The 20,175-nt window shown below is 41.8% G+C and overlaps 1 protein-coding gene across 2 annotated transcripts in view; it reads left to right on the plus strand.

The window, feature by feature from the left end:
* The window catches only part of Dnah11 (dynein axonemal heavy chain 11), a 312,765-nt gene that overhangs the window by 213,744 nt on the left and 78,846 nt on the right, over positions 1-20,175 (plus strand). The window contains exons 63-65 of one of the 2 annotated variants that reach the window (XM_057782825.1): positions 6,073-6,236; positions 18,430-18,665; positions 19,936-20,058. In XM_057782825.1, the coding sequence (XP_057638808.1) occupies positions 6,073-6,236; positions 18,430-18,665; positions 19,936-20,058 (523 nt within the window). Of the gene's footprint in view, positions 1-6,068; positions 6,237-18,429; positions 18,666-19,935; positions 20,059-20,175 lie in introns of both variants that reach the window. The other variant, XM_057782826.1, reaches the window with a different exon arrangement.

Consider the following 20,175-nt stretch of genomic DNA (forward strand, 5'->3'; position numbering starts at 1 on the left):
TTTATCAAGGCTTATGTTGGGTATAAACTCACTAAACCTCTCAGGTTCAGAAAGATCGCTATAACAGGCCAAAATCTGACTAATAGAGTCTGAGGGTAAAACCGAAATAAATTCACATAAACCCTGTAATCATGTCCCGTTTATTCATTCGTGGCCTCTCTAATGTCTCTGGATGTTTCTCGTTGTTCTCTCTGTTCTCTCGCCGTTCTACCATTCCACATGGTTTCCAGCTTATATACAGACAGTTAACAAGCATGCATTTCACAGGATCACAAAAACTGGAGAATCTGGCAAGGAGGCGCTTTGCATCTCAGAGGGGCGTGGCTATGAACTCCCCTGCGGATGTCGGGAGGATTAATTAAGGATAAGCCTTGAAATCACTAGAGAATTCTAAGAAGTTGTTTCGTTCACTAACTACATTTCTTAAGTGTAACTAGAAGTTTATCATTAGTAAACGTTACAGCTCTATTTTAGCTTTCTGAGCATTTCCGCTTTCTTCGTTGGTAGCCATAGCAACCCGCGGGCCTGGGAGGAAGGCTAGGGGGCTTGATTTGCATTAGCTTCTAGCTGGGTGGCTTAAAAGGAGTCTCTTTTGGGGAGATTTTGCTTTCGACTCCAGCAGGGTGCCTTCCATTACCCAAGTGAGAATTTTTCTCTCTGAGGCTGGTTTTAGCCATTATATCTCTAGGGGTAAGGGTACAAAGAGTTAATTTCCTGGGCTATGATCTTGTGTTAATTGAAATGAAGGTGAAGGGTAAATACAGAATATTAGTAGTTTGCCAGGTTAGAGCAAAGGGCCAGTAGATTACACCTTCCTTAGTGAGTTGTTAGAGCAGACATACGGGCTCTCGGCACAGTGCCTCCTGCTTGGCGCTCCTTTCTCGTCAATGAGCCCTGTCAATAAGGGTAGGGGAAGGTATCCAGTTGCCCGTACAGGAAAGGTCAGGTTGACACTTCTGGGATAGTATAGAAGAGAGAAACGAGAAACGTCGTGATCCCACAAGATTCTACAGAATTGACAGTGACTTATCCAAAAGACAGGTGTTCTCGCAGCTCTGTAAAACGGGTTCTCCTCCAGATCATATTCCTGTGGATTTGTCTAATAGCCCTGTCAGCTGTACATTTACTGTAAAATATTTGTGGGCTCACCACAGAAATTCCCAAAGAATAAATGGCTGTTAAGGGCAGGATATATTGCTGGGGCTTAGAGAATTATTTCTGACAGACACGGTTGGGGGGTATGGAAGAGAGATGGGCAAGAAAAATGTAAGCTTATATATTTGAGAAGGTTATACAAGTGTACAAATACACTAAAAACTCAATTATGTAATTTAAAAAGTAAACTTCATGGTGTAAAAATTATATCTCAATGATGCTGTTTAAGCATAAGGTACATTGCCTAATGTACCCGGGATAGTAGCAATCAATATTAGTATATGAATGCTTGAAAGTATGCCAACTGAAAATGCGTAGGGAAAGAATCACGTGGCCCTGTTAGCTGGGATGTCTACAGCAGTAGCGTTGGAGTGTACCTAGGTGGAGCTGATGGAAAACCTGGTTTATACTGTCTTACGCACATATTTTAAATTGCCAAGGGTAAACAATGCTGTGCCCACTAAGGCGATTAGTGCGGTGCCCCTTCTCTCTTGCCATACTTCTCCATATCTGGTACATGGGCAGTGACCCTCATGCTTTTTGCCTCCTGCCCCAAGACAGCTGCTCCAGTGTACGGTCTGTTGCCTTGCACACTTCCCCAGGATAGGCTCTATAGTTTCAGGAGGGTATTGGCCCTCTGGGATTTCCTCTTTCATAAAATACCTGGTTCCTGGATGGTGGTCCAGCAGACTCCCAGTTAAATGTCTTTACAGAACTAACATGATCCCTCCTGCCTGCAAAACCAGCTAGAAAGTTAGGGATTATTATTGGCTCACCCAACCACAGTCTGCGTGGTGAGGGGTTGGACACTTGGTCATCTTATTCAAAACCAGATTCTCTTAGCATGTAAAGGGAGGTGTGAGAAAGGGGAGTACATAGTGTCCTGATTTCTTAGGACTCTGCTCCCCCGTCCCCCTTCCCCACATTTGCTTTTGAGTATGCCTATCTCTGTAGCCAACGCCAGGCTGACACTCACAGTGTAACTGAGGCTGGCTTCTGCATCAGCTTCCGAAGTACTGATAGTACAAGCATGAGCCACCACACCAGGTTTAGACTGTTTTCTAAAATCCAATTTCAGCTTGTTGCAACTGTAGCCCATGAGTGAGCCTCTGGAGCCCGTGTTACAGCGAACAAGCACAGGGCCCAACTGCCTCCACTCTCAGTCCCAGCCTCTCCTCTCCGCTTCTGGCCAAAGGCTTTAAGTTGTAGATGGGCTCTTTGAAGCATCTCACAAACAGTCCACTGATTATATAATCGGTGCTTCTACCTTGAAAGCCCCTTCACTGTCACGGTGTCTCTCACCCTCCTGCTGCCCCACATCACCAGCGTCTCCCTGGACTATGCTTGAATCCCTGAGATCTGTTTCTCTCCTTGGCAGTCGGGAGGCAGTTTGACGGCTCGGTCAGCCCATGTTAACACTTTACCCCAGCACTCCAATAGCTAACCACCCTGCCCGAAGGACCACCCAAAAGCTTAAGTGATTTGACGGCTCGGTCAGCCCATGCTAACACTTTACCCCAGCACTCCAATAGCTAACCACCTTGCCCGAAGGACCACCCAAAAGCTTAAGTGATTTGTCTCCCTGGATGCCTCTACATCCCTTGCTGCCATTTCCATTGCCTTCTTGGTCCTCCTCACTGTCGTCCTGTGGCTTTCGGACTTTTCCTTCACACGACCTGCCTGGTTCCATCTAACAGGTGGCTGACCCCCTTAATTCTTTGTCAAAAGATCTCTTCAGCATGTAGGGCTCAAACCTTGATATAACAGTATACTTAGCTTTCCCTACTCAAGCTCACACACACATACACACACACCCCACTCTATGGTACTTTCTGCTTTCTCTGTATTGCACTTTCTCATAGTGTCCCATGGTATGTATGTCTATACATGCGTAGGTACATTTTTTTTTTTAATTTTGGCAACCTCATATATGAATGGCAATGTATTTAGGTCACATATACTCCAACTCCTCCAAGACCTTTTTCCATACCCTCCCAATTGCTTGTGTTCTTCCTCTTCCTCTTCTTTTTGTTTTATTATCCACAAGTCTAATTGGAACTACCCATACGTGCACAGGTGTAGGGCCATTCAGTGGACCATGAGCAGCCTACCGTGAACCATGCTAATGAAGAAAGCTGCCTCTTCTCTCTCAGTAGCTCACCTGCCAAAAACTCTTCAGATGGGGCGGAATCTAGCGAGTCCTTCCTCTGTCCGTGCTGCAACTCTGATTGGCTGGGTCTTGTACAGGCTCCTATTGGCAACCACAGCTCCTGTGAGTTCCAAAGTACAAGCATCTGGTCATGTCTGGCCTGGGTCCTCTCTAACATCTGGCTCTTACAGTCTCTCTGCCCCATCTTCCACAATGTTCCAGAGTCTTGTTGGAGAAGGGGTGCATACTTTTGGTGTGTTTCTTTTATGCCAAATATAAAACAAACTTTTAAGCAGCAGAAAGGAGCCTTACGTATTTTGAACCATTTGGTCCCGGCAGAGAGACTAGTACCCAGAGCCAATGTCATTAGTAGATATTTGTTGAATGAATAAGTTGTCAGAGTCTCTTTTGCTTAAAAAAAAAAAAAAGTGTTCTTTGAAGACCCGTTCTTCTCATATCGCTTGAGAAATTGGGATTTTTAGTTCTTATAGCTGCTTCCACTTCATGAAGGAAGACTTAAGTAGCTACAGTGTTTCCCATTTGTGAGGGACACTAGAAAAAATGTCATGTAATCAGACTGCTTCTGATTCTACCATAGAGATTCTAGCGTGGTGGAAGCAGGACTTTCCCACTATCTTTACTGTGCAGGGATAGCCCCAAAGCCTGGACTCACGCTGTTTCGGACAATAAAGGGGTGGGGGGCGAAGCTTGTGTGTTGTTAAATAGGAAAAAAAAATATTTTTGAAGGATTAATTGAACATGTCAGATCTTTTCCGTTGAGGATAAATTCTTTCTGACTAGAACAGGAGACAGTTAACTTCTGAAAAGCATCAAGACTGATGATTTTGTCTATATAGCATTGACCTGGAAGCTCGGCCGTTCAGACTAATAAATCAGGCAATTTATATTTAATCATTAACTAACTCCCCAGCTGAACAGCTGTTCAAAATTAGAGATGGGTCACCCCAGCCGGGATGACATTACAGGCAATCTATAATGCATTAGAATAAAATTATAGTGATTTTTAACTGTCCAGAAATTTATTACGTGACATGTTCCAACTCTTAAACCCTTGTTAGCCAGTGTCAGTAATGATTTATGCGGCTGGGGTGCTGAAATGAAATTATTGACGATCTCAACAGCCAATAAGTCTGTGTTTAGTAATCTCAAGTCCAGAGGTGTTTTGGAGAATGAAGTGGGCACACTTTACTAACACTTACAAAGCAGAGACTACAAAGATGGAGGCAGGTGGGTGAGAGTCCCACTGAGCATGGATTGTTTGTGGCTGAGGAAGGAATAAAAGGAATTCTAGTTCTTTTTGTTCTGTTTTGTTTTTCGAGACAGGGTTTCTCTGTAGCTCTGGAGCCTATCCTGGCACTAGCTCTGTAGATCAGGCTGGCCTCAAACTCACAGAGATCCGCCTGCCTCTGCCTCCCGAGTGCTGGGATTAAAGGCGTGCGCCACCCGCCCAGTGAAAGTAAGGAATTCTGGAAAGAGGACTAGAGAGCTGGACCTCCTGTCTGTGCACTGCAGCTGGAATGGTGATGTAGAGCAGAACAGCTCCAGGGACCCTCCATCCGGCCGGGACTATTATGGTTCTAGTTTTCTGTGTCATGTGTCAGTCATGTTTCCTGTGGCTTTGTTTTTTTTTTTTTTTTTTTTTTTTCCTAGAGGGAAGAGGAAACTCCTAGGATTCTCTTTCCATATAGTATGAAATTGTTGATTACTTTAGCTCCTATTCATGTTCACGTTCTTAGAATGTTAATTTTCCACATGCCTCAAAATGAAGTAAATTAGTGGAGTATCTTGCGGTTCAGGCAATCCATACATATTTATTGCAGTTTTATACAAATCCAATATAAAGGGCTCGACATACTTAACCTGTAAATCAGATTTAAATGACCAGCCCACTAGATAGAAGGATGTCAAAACGGTTTCTAGCGTATTGTCATTGAAGTTGGCTAGACCCGGCTTCCCATCAGTTACAATGGCTCAGAGCTCCCGCCGCTGATTTAATGATTATATTAGAAAAATGGCCTGAATTTGGTTACTACTGGAATCATCCTTTAATTAACAGAATTCAAAATAAATGGCTTTTAAGCTTTATGTTTTAATTAACATGAATAATGTTTGACAGTTTTCTTTGTCTGTCAGCCCATAGCCAGTATATTAAGAAAAAAAAAAAAAAACCAAAAAACCTTGGTTAAAGCGGTAAGGTGTTATTGCCAAAAAAAGGGGGGGGCAGTAAATATAGAGACCAGCCAGGCTGCTAACAGGATTTTAACAGTTGAGCATGGTGCTAGCACAGCTAGCACTTGAGAGACTGAGGCAGAAGCATAGAAACTGGAAGCCAGCCAGGATTATAGAGTGAGATGTCTTTATTTAAAAAATAAATCCTAACAGCATTTACTTGTAGCAGCAAGTCTTAGGCCTGTTCTCCCAGAGGAACAGGCCAGCAGTTGATTGACCCATTAAGAAGGACCCCAATCACGATTAAAGAGTTAGTGCAGCAGAGAAAACAAGATGTGACCGAGCTCATGTCACATGGTGCTGAACTTGGCTGGAGAGAGTGGGAGAATTGTGTGGTGATGATGGGTTTCAGACATGCGAAAGGTTATAGCAGCCACTCCACCCAGTTCTGCTCCGTTCTCCCGGAGCTGGTACGGAGGTCACAGCCTTGAACTGTCTTGTCAGGTAACTGCATTAGGCACTTGCCGAGTTGATGCTCACCCTGTAATTACACATGGGTAATTTTATCCTTCAGTCAGAGAAGATTCGATGGGGTCAGTCCATTAAGTCCTTCGAAACTCAAGAGAAGACACTGTGTGGAGATATGCTGCTGACGGCGGCATTTGTGTCTTACGTCGGGTCCTTCACAAGACAGTATCGCCGGGAACTGGTGGACTGCAAGTGGGTTCCCTTTCTTCAGCAGGTGAGGTCATCCTTCGCTCTGTCGACATGATGGGGAAAATGTTGTAAATAAATGACATCAGTGGCCTGTGTGTGCCAGCTACCTTTGTAGCTTTGTAATGATGTCTTTAACATCTTGTTTGTTTATCTCATTTTAATGGTGATTTGTTCCTGGAGGTGAAAGTGTTTAGACTCCGCGGTTTGAGGGTATATTTCGCAAGACAATTGGAAACAAAACCAGATTGTTAAAGTATTGAGTAGCATGAAGTGTTTTGTTTTCTTACTAATATTGATATTTATTAAAGATTTTTCAAGATTTATTTCAAATTAACGTACAGTATTTTGTAAAATGACATTTTTTTAAAAGCTCACCATAAATTTGAATGCTGAAATCCATAGGTGACATAAAATCAAAGAGCTGAAATATTTGAAATCCTGTGGTTTAAGATCTCCTGTGTGTGGCTGAGAAAACAGAGAAGCAGGGATTTTAAATGACTCCCATTTGAGCAGGAAGTCAGTCCATCTGACGTTGAGACCACGGTCTTCTTGTGGCACTGCTGTTGTGATTGATGGAATGGCCTCCCTGTTTACTTACTCACCCTTTTCTGGGGTGTCAAGACATCCTCAGCCCTCTGTGCATTAGTGTTCCCCACCAGGCAGTTACACCTCAGCTTCCACAGTGGTTGTTTCCACAACTTAAGTACAGGCCAAGGGAAACTCTGCAATTTCAATGAAATCAGTGTTTCAGGGAAAGCTCATCGTTAAAGGTGCACAAAAATTCCCACTGAAACTAAATTATGTCGCACACCTATAATCTCATAACTTGCTTTAAATTGAAGATACTTCTTACATGAGACTATGTGTGTTATTCTCTAAATTTCTAGGTTGGTCTTTAAATATCACCAACAATCTGACTTTGTCCAATTTTTAGGGCATTGTGAGTTTCTAAAGTGTCCGTTATCTGGTTGTCTGTCCCTCTCTTTTCTTTTTATTTTTTTTTTTTTTGTCTTGTCTTCTCTATGCTAGAGTCTCCCTGTATTTGTCCAAGTCATTCTGTAACTACTGCAGGCTGACAGGCACCCTCTCCTCAATGGTTCTCTCTGCACTTGTAGTTATTAGTAAAGAACTTCTATTTTCAAAATGATGAGGAAATTCAGCTCTGACACCAAAGCACTGGGCACTGGCTTCCTGGTAGAACTGTTCACTTTGGGCTTGTGCTGAGAGTATGGACTTACGGTGCCAAAACATTTTATGCTTTCTACACTAGAAACTTGCCCTTTCCACATTAGGTTTAAATAGTCTTTAATCTGATGTCATTTATGGTTCTATAAACTTCCAAGTTAGTTGAGTTGTATTTTTCCCATTTAATACTAAATCTGGGATTCCATGAAATGTGAACTGTTCTTAACAGATCATAAAAATTCTAAAATTGATTGACTTGTCCGAATTAACATCTCAAATATATGACCGAAGCAAAATGACAATTTCCTGGTGATATTTACTACACCTGTATTAATTTCCACAGAGGACATATTTATTTGTGACCCTGAGATTCTCCCCAAAAAACCCCATGCTGTTTTCAGTCATCATAACTTGGTATCTTTGGTGTTTTATAAGTCACAGTGCATCACTGTGCAAGCAGAGGCAGACACTCAATGGAGTGGCCTCTTCTCCCACTCATGTCTGGTAATAGTTAAACTAAAGGAAGAATGTGACTCTCAATGTTCAGAGCAAAGCATTTTCCAAATTTACCTTAATAATGCCTAGGTCATTGATAAAGGACATGCTTGGATTATAGTGTCATGATTGCCACAAGTCACACTCACTTGATAACTGGTTTGTGTCCAGCAGAATGTCTAGAGCACCCAAAGACAGGCAGGAGATACACAGCACTCCTCTATACTAAGGAGAAATACAGGAACTACTAGGAAAAAATGAATTTTTATTGATGACCTAGACATTATTAAGGTAACTTTGGAAAAGACTCTTCTCTGAACATTGAGAGTTGGTTGTCTTTCATGTTTTCAGAAATATACATAGTCTGAATGATACATACTATTTTAATATATAATCTAGATACTATAGTATCATATTATTTGTGTTTTAATAAATAAAGCTTGCCTGAAGATTATTTGGTTGGTTGGTTTTGGTTTTGTTTTTTTTTTCGAGGGTTTCTCTGTGTAGTCTTGGCTATCCTAGAACTCATTTGGTAGACCAGACTGGCCTGGAACTCACAGAGATCCACCTGCTTCTGCCTCCTAAGTACTAGGATTAAAGGCGTGCCCTGCCACCACCCAGCACAGGATATGTTTTTAAAACAGCCAAAATAATTTTAAAATAGAACTATAACAGACCTTTGTCCTTCAAGACATTAAAATATATTCTAAAACTACATAATTACAACAAAGTCCTTCTGCAGGGGACACAGTAAATGGGACTAGATTAGTGTTCAAAATCAAGCAAAGAGTTATTTAACATCTACAGCACAAAAACCTAACTATTATAGATGATTATCTACTAATCCATAATTTTAATGATACATTACATTTTTATTTTTTTTATTTTTTTTTAATATTTATTTATTATGTATACAATATTCTGTCTGCAGGCCAGAAGAGGGCATCAGACCCCATTACAGATGGTTGTGAGCCACCATGTGGTTGCTGGGATTTGAACTCAGGACCTTTGGAAGAACAGGCAATGCTCTTAACCACTGAGCCATCTCTCCAGCCCTACATTACATTTTTAAATGAACTGTATAAACATAATACCTTAAACAAGAGTAGAAATATACATATACATAGTGTAACAAAATTGACCTTAAATCTGTATCTATAGACCAAGATTTATACCAATGTAAAGTATTCATCTCTATAGCATATCCTCAGTTTTTTTTTTTAGAAATTGAGTGTGACCAACACTTTTAAAATGAAAATAAACATTTATAGACAATTATTTTAGGAATTTGTAGTTTTCTCCAAACTGCTTCCTACTGTTTGTTGGACAAAGTATTTTTAGGGTCCACAGAGACCCTTACTTGGGGCTGTTCTATCAAATCATATTAACTTGGAAGGAATTCATAGGTTCTCGTCTTTTGTGGAAGCAAAATCAGAAACTCTTTTCCAAAGTAACATATCCCTAGACTCAAATTTTGAAGTCAAGATACCTTTAAAATTATATATATGTTTAACTTAGCAGCACTCACATAATGTCTCTCTGCAGATAACTCATTAACAGTCAAAAGCTCAAATAAAACACAGTAGTGTGCATAATCCAAACTCCCTGTGTATTTTCCATCTTTATGTGGCTTTTTAATATTACTTTTACTGCCTCTTTAAAGACTTTGTGTAACATGAGGGCCTGCTTGTTGGGGTTTCTGTCCTGCCCGGTACCCCACAGACAGCAAGCCCCAAAGAAAATCATGCAGAGAGTCTACATTAGGTTATAACTGATTGACCCATTAGCTCAGGGTACTTATTAACTCTTGTAGCTTATATTAACCCATTCTTCTTATCTATGTTAGTCACATGGCTCAGTACCTTTCTCAGAGGAGTAGGTCACATCCTGCTTCTTTGGTGATCTGGCAGGAGTGTGGAAAGGGAGCTTCCTGCTTCCCAGAATTCTCCTGTTCTCTTTTCTCTGCCTCTACTTCCTGTGTGGTTGACCCACCTATACTTCCTGCCTGGCCAATCAGCATTTATTTAAAACATGACTGACAGAATACAGACAATTCTCCCATACCAACTTTGTTTTATTTTTTTAAAACTATATCTTTCTATAACTGCCTATACCCATTTTTAAACACACTATGACTTGTTCAGAGGTTTATTTCTGTCTGAATCTCTTTATTGTGTGTCTGTACTCCTCTTTCAATAGCTGTTGTACACTGTGAGGCAGGCATGGCTAGGACCAGAGCAGCCACTTTGGCTGCTGATTCCACCCTTCTCAGCTTCCAACAGGGCAGAGGTCTGTTTACCTTCAGTTCTGGGAGCCGTGCTCACCACCATAACTCTGGAAAGCAGTTGGCCCATGCTGCCACCGAGTAACTTGCAGCACACTGCCCACAAACCCCATTCAAGGGCCCCATAACAGGACCTCCCCAAAGAGGCAGAGCCATTTGTGCCACCAACATGAACTATGAAGCTGTTTCTTAAAGGAGCCACAGTTTTTGCTGCCAATGCTGAGTCAGGAAGCCTTCTCTTAAAGGAACTGCACTGAGCCATGCCTCTGATCACCACCAGCAGAGTCTATCCGAAAATATATGGCTACCAAGAAACTCCATTTTTGTAGGTATAGAAGCCCTCTTTTTTTTTTTCCTTTAAGCTTTTTTAGGTCTTACATGGATTCATGCCAGACAGTGAGCACCATTTGTAAACAGAGACTGCACTTTGGCTGCCCAGACCCAAATAATCACACAAAAATCTATATTAATTATTAATTCCAGTGCTGTCTACTAACTCAGGCTTCTTATGAACTAAATCTTACATCTTAAAGTAACCCATTTCTGTTAGTCTGTATATCTCCACAAGACTGTGGCTTACTGGTAAGGTTCTGACATCCTTCTACTGTGGCAGCTACACGGCATCTTCCTGAGTCCACCTTCTTTCCTTCTCTTTCTTTTCTGGGATTTTTCACCTTGCTATATTCTGCCCTGCCCATAGGCCAAAGGAACTTCTTTATTAATTGATGGTAATAAAACATATTCACAACATACAGAGGGAAATCCCACATCAGCAGCCATTCCCAGAACTTTCTCAGGAAAGACCAGTTTAAACACAATCACCTGGAACATAGTATGGATTCTATCTGGAAACGCATGAAAGCAAGGAAAAGGCCATATCCAGGGCACCCTGACCAGATTGGGTTCTGTTGCTATATTCTGACATCCAACAAGAGTAAACATGTCTTATAAATTGAATGTAAATATTTGTCATAGATAGGCGGCATGAAATCACGCCCAAGAACAGTCCAGGGAACAAGATGCACCTGAAGTAAAAGGCCCTCTGCCTCTCACAGCTCCCCAAGGCATTGTTCACCACGAACCATTCTTCTGACCATGTTTCAATATTTCCCCCTTTTTATTTTCTAAATTTTAGGATATTCATTCTTGTTTGGAGCCATTGGCATCCTAAGATAAGCATGAACAGGCATAAGTACAAATCTAGACGCAAGCATGCTGTAAAATCAGGAACAAAGATCCATGCCCCACAAGGCATCAGAAACCCCTCTTCTAGTCCTTGTCTGGAAATTTCAGACAACTACTTAGGAAACGTCTTATTCTGGTACCCAGTGATCTAAGTTTTTATACCATATGGGACAGGGCAGTGGCTGCATATAGGTTGAGCATCCTGAAGATGCCAGGAAGCTCAAGTAATAGGTTCCCAGTGGGGCAAATTAAAAAAAAAAAATTAAAGTTAGTAAGGTAATCTCAGCAAGTATTCCCCGTTTTTATTTCCTAAAGGTTGTTTCTTAAGGGTGGACTGGGTATGTTCTACAAATGTTTGATCCTGTGGATTGTGGAATTCCAGTGATGTGTTGAGTTTGTCATTGTTACCAGCATTTCTTAAAATTTCTACTAGTAAAAGCTGGACTGTTATCTGTTTTTAACTCTGTGGGAATAACCATAACAATGAATTCTGAAATAGAACTTTGGAGGAAGGTAATTTATCTAACTTTGAATATTGACTAGTTAGTATTTTGTCATGTGCCAGGCGGTACTGGTACATGCCTTTAATCCCAGAACTCAGGAAGCAGTAGGTGGATCTTTGTGAATTCAAGGCCAGCCTGTCCTACAGAGTGAGTTCCAGGACAAAGTCCAAAAAAAAAAAAGGGTGTTTTGTTGCTGTGTAAGCCTGGGCTATCAATATTTAAATTGTCATGTAATAACCATTTTGTGGGAACAATATGATTAGCAGTGGGGGCACCCAATATCTGAGTCATTGACATAAACAGGAATGCTATTTTCTTCCCAGTTAACACAGTGACGCACAGGAGGACCAGGTCCATAGCTCAGTATGGCTTAGCAGGAGCAGATGCCTGCAACAGAGAAACACAGCAAAACCAGCAATTCTGCAGGCACATGCTTCCCCTTAGACTTCATCAGTGTTATTCCTTCAGACACTAAGTCCTGAGTCAATTTTGATAGAGAGGTTCTTTTCTTTTGGTTTGATGATTCTGTTTTTCCATACCCTTTTATTTCTTCAGATGGAGCCTCTGTAGCCACTTTGGAACTTCTTTGTATCTCTTCCACAGATTGCATCAGTCTTTCAGGTATCCTAGCTTCCGTGAGGACAAAACACACACATCCCCATCTCCAGTGGCTTACTGGAGCTGGGCCACTCAATTGGCCAGACATGACATCTCTACAAAGAACGGTGACCCTGAATTTTTTCAGAGGGATCTTAAAATGTTCTTTATCCTTGCCCAAATGTTATGTAAAATAGAAGATATAATATTGTGCAGAGTATTCATACTACCTCACTCACCTTTCTTTATTTGTAAATTATGTTTAAGTTGTTCATTAGCTCTTAAAAGATTGTGCTATGATTTACCATGCAGGACAGTTAGCTTGTTCCATGGGGAAAAGGGAGAGGGGGAGGGTGACAAGGGGAGGTGACAGGGATGACAACACAGGACAGAAAGATGAGCGCGAGAGAGGCAAAGACCTGCTTGCCTCTTCAGAAGAATGGCCAGAAGAGAGCAGGAGTAGGTGAGGCTTGTCTCTTAAAGGAACAGGTTACTGTTGGCCATGCTGGCAAGTGTGATGCAAGGCACAGGGCCTGAAGAACTGTGCCAGGTTCCCAAGGGGCAGGGCCAAGGTGCCTGGATGCTAACAGATGGACCCTGAGGGCTATTATATGGAATGCTTGTGATGTGGGTTATAGCATACTGTCGCCAAAATTCATGAAAAGATTTGGCAGTATATGCAGGAGTATTGTCAGTTTTTAACCTTTTCACAGGGGTATAAAATAGCAAAAGCCAATGCTAAAGTATTAAACAAAAAAGTTAATTTTTAAGTAAGGCATACAAATTTAAAGTTAATCCAATTTTTATGTTTAAAACAAATTCTTTAGCTTATCATTATTATTATTATTATTTTGTAGAAAGCAAAATATCATCCATATAATGTACAATAAAGGCAAGAGGAAACAGCTCTTTTGCTCTTTTCAAAGCATCAACAACAAACTTTTAACATAGGCCAGGCAGTGGTGGCGCACGCCTTTAATCCCAGCACTTGGAAGGCAGAGGCAGGCAGATCTCTGGGAGTTTGAGGCCAGCCTGGTCTACAAGAGCTAGTTCCGGGACAGGCACCAAAGCTACAGAGAAACCTTGTCTCGAAAAACCAAAACAAACAAACAAACAAAAAAACAAAACAAAACAAAAAAAGCCTTTTAACATAAAGTTGAGATATTTGTCATTCTTCATTCCTTTTTTCCTTGTTGGATGCCAATAACTGAGGCATTGTTTGCCCTTGGAGGGCCATAGCCAGAGTTAACCCTTGTGTATGCAAAGGCCCAAGCATAAGGGTGGTTGTAATCATTGTCTGCCTTGCCACATTCATTTCAGTCCTTATTGCTGTCCTCAGGTAGAGGAGGATATAGTAACAGTTCAAGTCAGGGAGCAGTCATTCACAATATTCTGAGAATCGGGGTGCTTTCAGCCATCGTATTCTCTTAAATTGTTATAAGAGCCACCAAATATCTTCCCCCAAGTCTTTAATATGTTGTTTGTCCCTTAAATTGCCTCTGAACATACCCAGTCTTGACTTTCAAAACTGAAAGTCTATTTTCTTCTTAAATCCCCTGAATCCATTGCACTCCAGATATTCTACAATTCTAGCAGGCTTCAAAGCCTCACAGGGCTGTCTATTGTCTTACTTGATCCCACTTTGATTTTCTTCCTCTTCTGCTTTGATCACTGTAGCCACCTCTTGACCTCTCAGGTGTTTCAGCCTCAGGCCTTCCCTCCTCTGTCTCCCTCCCAACAACTCTTTGTTCAGTTAAGGTCATCCCGGATACTAGATAAGATAACAACCCCATCTTCCAGCATGCCTTTCTCCTTTAGCATGGTTCTTGCTTATTTTGCAGTGCTAGGAAGTAAACCCAGAAGTGTTACAGGTCGTTTAAGGATTTAAATTTTAGACGTTAAAGGGAAACATAGATGCATCATTCTGGTATGGGAGTGTGATGTGTCTCCCACCCCACCTCCCATTAATTTTGTTATATGAATGACATTGTAGAGCAGAGTGGAGAGGATTGGTAGAAACTCACAAGAGCACATGTTTTAACATCTTTTATAATTTTTTTAAAAAATGCTGCAAGGTCCCTGGTGACAGTATGCAGCAGAAATGCTGTAGGTCCCAAATGGTGGTAGTGGGCCATGTGGTGGCAGACAGCGGGCCCTGGGAGCAGCCAGTCCCAGGCAGAGATGGCTGCCGGTCCCTAAGCAGTGGCTGGTCCCAGGCAGGGAGACACATGGTGGGCGGGCAAAAGACAGAGACATGGATAGACATAACTTGCAGACTGAGGTTGAATATTTATTCAGGTGGTTATGGAGGGGGAGGGGGAAGGGAGGGCAGAGAGAGAGAGAGAGAGAGAGAGAGAGAGAGAGAGAGAAGAGGAAAAAGAGACAGAAGGGGGGAAGCGGAGAAGTGGGGAGAGAGGCAGAAGCGAAGCTGCCTCTCCTAGAGGAAGATGGAAAAGAGTGAGCTCAGGCCAGAAGCTGAAGATCAGCCTGCCTCAGCGGATGGGGGAGGGAATGGGCGTGGCTTGTCTCTTAAAGGGACCATAACCAAAACCATAACAACATCTCTACACCATCCCCCCTCCCACCTCCATCTTCCACCAGGGAGAGTGGTTTGAATTTTAACCTGACATAGGAAGTCTTCAAGGGAACAGAAGTCTTTATTTATCATGACAATAATCACTGTGATGAAGCTTGCATCAGCAATACTCAAAGTCCAGGAATGACTTGAAAAGATAGGGGACACTGAATCCAGCCAGGCACAAAGTTTTCAGGCAGAGAGCCAGAACTGAAGGAGGCAGGGAATCCATGGGAATGGCAGAAGGAAATTAAAGTATGAGCACTATATTTTAGACTGGCTAGAAACCTTAGTTTTGCGGAAAGTAGATAAAATATAGTAATGTACCTCAAAATGAAGTATATAGTTACAGCTGTGACTTTATAGCCATACTCATGAATATATACCCCAAAGACATAAAAGCAAAGACTCAGGCCGATGTTTGCATGCTCATTGCTGATGCTAGCCAAGGAGAGGAAGCAGCCCTGGTGTTCAGAGACAGGTAGGTAGGGTTTTTTTTTCCATGATACAATAGATTATGACTCAACATAAAACAGGAAATCTGATTTGTGATTCAGCATGGATAAGCCTGGCAGCCAAGATTCTGACTGAAAAGAGCTAGGCATGAGAACAGATACTATATGAATCCACTTGCACAAGACAGAGAAGTCAGATTCATAATGACAGGCAAGCCGGGCGGTGGTGGCGCACGCCTTTAATCCCAGCACTTGGGAGGCAGAGGCAGGCGGATCTCTGTGAGTTCGAGACCAGCCTGGTCTACAAGAGCTAGTTCCAGGATAGGCTCCAAAACCACAGAGAAACCCTGTCTCGAAAAACCAAAAAAAACAAAAAAAAAAACAAAAAAAACAAAAAAAAAAACAAAAAAAAAAAAAAACATAATGACAGGCAAAAGTAGTAAATGCTGGAACTGGGGTAAAGAGGATGGGATTTCTGAATAGAATGAGGTTCAGCTTGGGAAGATGAGAATGCTCTGCAGATGGAAGTGGGGATGGCTCCATGATATTGTGAATACTTATTGCTATTGGACTATATGGTGAAAAAGAAAACCTAGTAGGGTAATGGCTGGATGTCCTAAGGTTGCTAAAGTGTATGGAAGGGAAGAGTGGTACAGGTCAGAGGGTTGGGTCTGAACTTTCAGATGAGTGGTGAACCAGTTCTATGTATTCTAAGGTCTAGGGCAGTAACTTCAGTCCTGCACTGAAATGTGATGACATCATGCATGCAGAGGTACGTGTAGAAAAAGCTTGGGAGGAGGATACCTATCAGCTTCCTGTGCTCATGTGCCTCCCCTAGAATGCCAGCTAGCATGGGTGGAGAGTTTATTCCTTCTATGCATGCGTTTGAGAGTTAATAGCAAACTTGAAAAGTTGAAAAGAGTAGTTGGGTGTAGTGACACACCCCTTTAATCCCAGCACTTGTGAGGCAGAGCCAGCCAGATATCTGTGAGTTCAAGGACAGCCTGGTCTACAGAGTGAGTTCCAGGACAACCAAAGATACAAAAAGAAACCCTGTCTCAGAAATTAAAAATAAAAATAAAAGAAATAGAGTTTAAAATAAAGTCATGTAAAGATGAAAAATATACAGAGAATCTGGTGTATGTTATTGTGATGTCTTTAAATTGTTTGATGGCTGACGAAGGAACAACAGCTGCTAAAAGACATTTTATTATAAATGCTGCTGATTAATCCAACATATATTTTGAAAATGCCCTTGACTTCAAAATTTAAGTCAAAAGATATGTTACTTTGAAGAAGAAGTTTAGCTTTTGTTTCCACAGGAAATGAGAGGCTATGAGTTTGTTCTGGCTTAAGAAAAATCAGGTTTGGCTAAGAAAAAACCCCTGAGAAATCTCCAATAGGAAAGGATGGTCCAGATGATCCAACATTTCAGAGGACCTCTGATGGAGTTTCCTCTGAGTTCTACATCCAGAACAGCCTCAAGACTGCTGGCTGAGATGATCAAGTCTCATAGAATATTTCAGTTCAGAACTTGACCATAATCCTAAATTTTCTTTAGGTCCCCATAAGATTACCAGCAACCCTAATTGGCAGGAAGTAGCCTAGCAAACTAAACCTACACCCCCTCCTTAAAAGAAACAGATTCACAGTTCGTGTTTTGAAAAAAAAAGAAAGCACAAAAGAGAGTTGTGAGAATGCTATGAGACAATGGTCTTGTATCCTGTAAAGATTTGTCGTTTGTACTGGTTTAATAAAATGCTGATTGGCCAGTAGCCAGGCAGGAAGTATAGGCCAGGTGACAAGAACAGGAGAATTCTGGGAGATGAAAGGCACAGTCTGTAGTTGTAACCCAGACACAGAAGAAGTAAGATGAGAATGCCTCACTGATAAAAGGTACCAAGCCATGTGGCTAACACAGACAAAAATTATGGGTTAATGAAGGATGTAAGAGTTAATAAAAAGCCTGAGCTAATAGGCCAACCTGTTTATAATTAATGTAAGCCTCTGTGTGTTTCTTTGGGACTGAATGGCTGTGGGACTGGGAAGGACAGAAACCTCTGTCAACAGAAGAGGACCAGAAGGAAGTCATGAATAAGGCAAAGAGATACATGGAGGATTGCACAGCTGGACCGTTTTAGCCTCAGAGCTGACGTTTAAGCAGAGGATGGAAGGGTAGTGGTTGGGGCCCCCTACAGAGAAGAAAGGTGACCACTCCTTCCCACATTCCTTTTTCAGTGATGGAAGTATGCAGAAAATGAAGTGTCTCTACTTAATTTTTATTAAGAAAACCCTTAAATGAAGTTAACTCCTGGGTCATGATCCTCTGACCCACACTCATGGTGGATAAAACTACATTGGAGAAAACTGCTTAAATCTGTGAATAGTAATTGAAGCTGAATCACTGAGGCTAAAGAGGGAGAGCCTGTTGAGAGATTTGTTGGCCTTCCCATATAACTGCAATAGACAGCCTGGATTCGAGAGCTGCTGAGCTAGGGTGAATCCAGGTTTTGGTTAAAACAAGTAGATGGGGTTGTAAGGCTAAGAGTCTTAAGGAAATCTGGGGAGAACTGTCAGAGAAGTTCCAGAACTGTGCAGAGGTTCAGAGCTGAGATGGGACGCACAGGGCTTTGTCCCTGAAATGTCTTATTCATTTGGGTGAAGATGACAGACTTCACTAGCCCACCCCAGAAAGAGACCCGAGGTGGTCGCAGCTAATAAACTAGATCCTGAGTCCACAGCGGACAGGATTCTGAAAGGTCTGTGTTCATTATTTCACAATTCAAGATGCATTTGGCCCTGAGGAGTCTGCAGAGAATTCATATGTGTTCCCTTGGCTTCATTTTCTCTTGGCTTTGGGCTCATTTTCTTGTCTGCCACAATCAGCCTTTCTCCTCTGCCATGCTGCTAGTTGATCCCATTCAACTTTGATTTCAAAGGTTTCCATTCCGATAACAGAAGGCCTGGATTTGATTGCCACGTTGATAGATGATGCTACAATTGCCACCTGGAATAACGAAGGACTGCCCAATGACAGGATGTCAACTGAAAATGCCACCATTCTAACACACTGCGAGCGCTGGCCCTTGATGATAGACCCTCAGCAACAGGGAATTAAGTGGATCAAGAATAAGTATGGGCCTGACCTGAAAGTCACGCACTTGGGCCAGAAAGGGTATGTGGTCCTGATGGAGGTGTCTTTGTGCCACCCTGTTCTTAAGTGGGTCTGATCTTGACAAAGCTTTGACTTTCTACCATGTTACAGCGTTACAGTTTGTGCTACTTGTTGATTTTCTAGCTCATATTTCTTATAAAGAATTTCTGTTGAGAGACATTCATGTTAGGTAGTATCCAATTATTTTAAGGGTTTGAAAAAAAAAAAAAACATTGTATCTGAGATTGAAAATACATGACTTTCCTAAGGCTAAGAATGGAAATGTGATATGTTCCTTCCGTGGAGTGTTGGGTATATGGCAACAGAATTGTGCTTGTAGGCTATCAATACTTGGAGTCACTGCCCTGAGTGCATTTCAACATGGCTACAGGTTCTTCCTAGACTAGCTCCACTGGTCATTTGTGAAAGTTGAGTCTGCTTAGATGCCATGTCACTGTGTCCTGTAGGGTTTAACCAGCAGGAAGTTGTGAGCTCACAGCTGGCCTTCATTCGGCCTTGAATGGAGCCCTCCCCTGTCCTCTTACACTTCCTGAAGTAAGGGATTGCTGCAGCTGTGAGACATAGACTTTGCTAAGCTGAGATCACTTTGGATAGGAGATTTTTTTTTCTTTTGGAGAGCAGACATGCAATAGATGACAGTTTACCATTTCATAGGACTTAAAGATGTAGAGACTAAGGGCTGAGGAGATAGCCCAGTCAGTAGAGTGCTCTACAAGCCTGAGGATTTGAGCTTCATCTCCAGTATCCAGTAAAAAGCTAGGTGTGGTTTACAATCCTGGCACTGGAGAGAGAGAGGCATGCATGGCCCTGGGGCTGCTGGCCAGCAAGTTTCAAGTCGTTGAGAGCTTGTCACAAACAACATGGTGGATAGCTTCTAAGAAGCAACACCAAAGTTGACCTCTGGCCTCTACACATGTATGTGCACACACACACATGCACACACAGACAGGTCTAAAGTTTGCTAAAAAAAAAAAAAAAGTCATTTAGTTCATTTATTCTAAATGGGCAAATGGAATAAATGTAAATGCATAATACTTAGGTCACTTATAGTTATTTCAAACACTGAATATTGCCAGAAAATTCATTTATATTTGACAGGATTTTTTTTTCTCAAAATTTGACTCCTAATATCTGGTGTGATAATGTGTTATAAAAGTTTCCTTTAAGTTCATTTCAAATAGCTACATAAAATACAACTTAATGATGTAATTTTGAACATTTTTCTGTGCTCCTTTACATCTTACTCTCTCTAATCTGACTGCACTTTAAGGTTTTTAAACGCCATTGAGACCGCCCTGACCTTTGGGGACGTCATCCTAATTGAAAACCTCAAGGAAACAGTGGATCCAGTCCTTGGTCCTCTGCTTGGCAGAAACACCATTAAGAAAGGGAAGTAAGTGTTGTGATGTTCTTTTCAACCATGCCTTGTGCCAAGTGAGTTTGCTGCTGTCGCTGGTTCTTGGCCTCATGCACAGACGCTATCCACTGGCGTCACTGTGTGACATTTCTA

Source organism: Chionomys nivalis, chromosome 10, assembly GCF_950005125.1.
Source record: "Chionomys nivalis chromosome 10, mChiNiv1.1, whole genome shotgun sequence".
Classification (NCBI taxonomy): Eukaryota; Metazoa; Chordata; class Mammalia; order Rodentia; family Cricetidae; genus Chionomys; species Chionomys nivalis.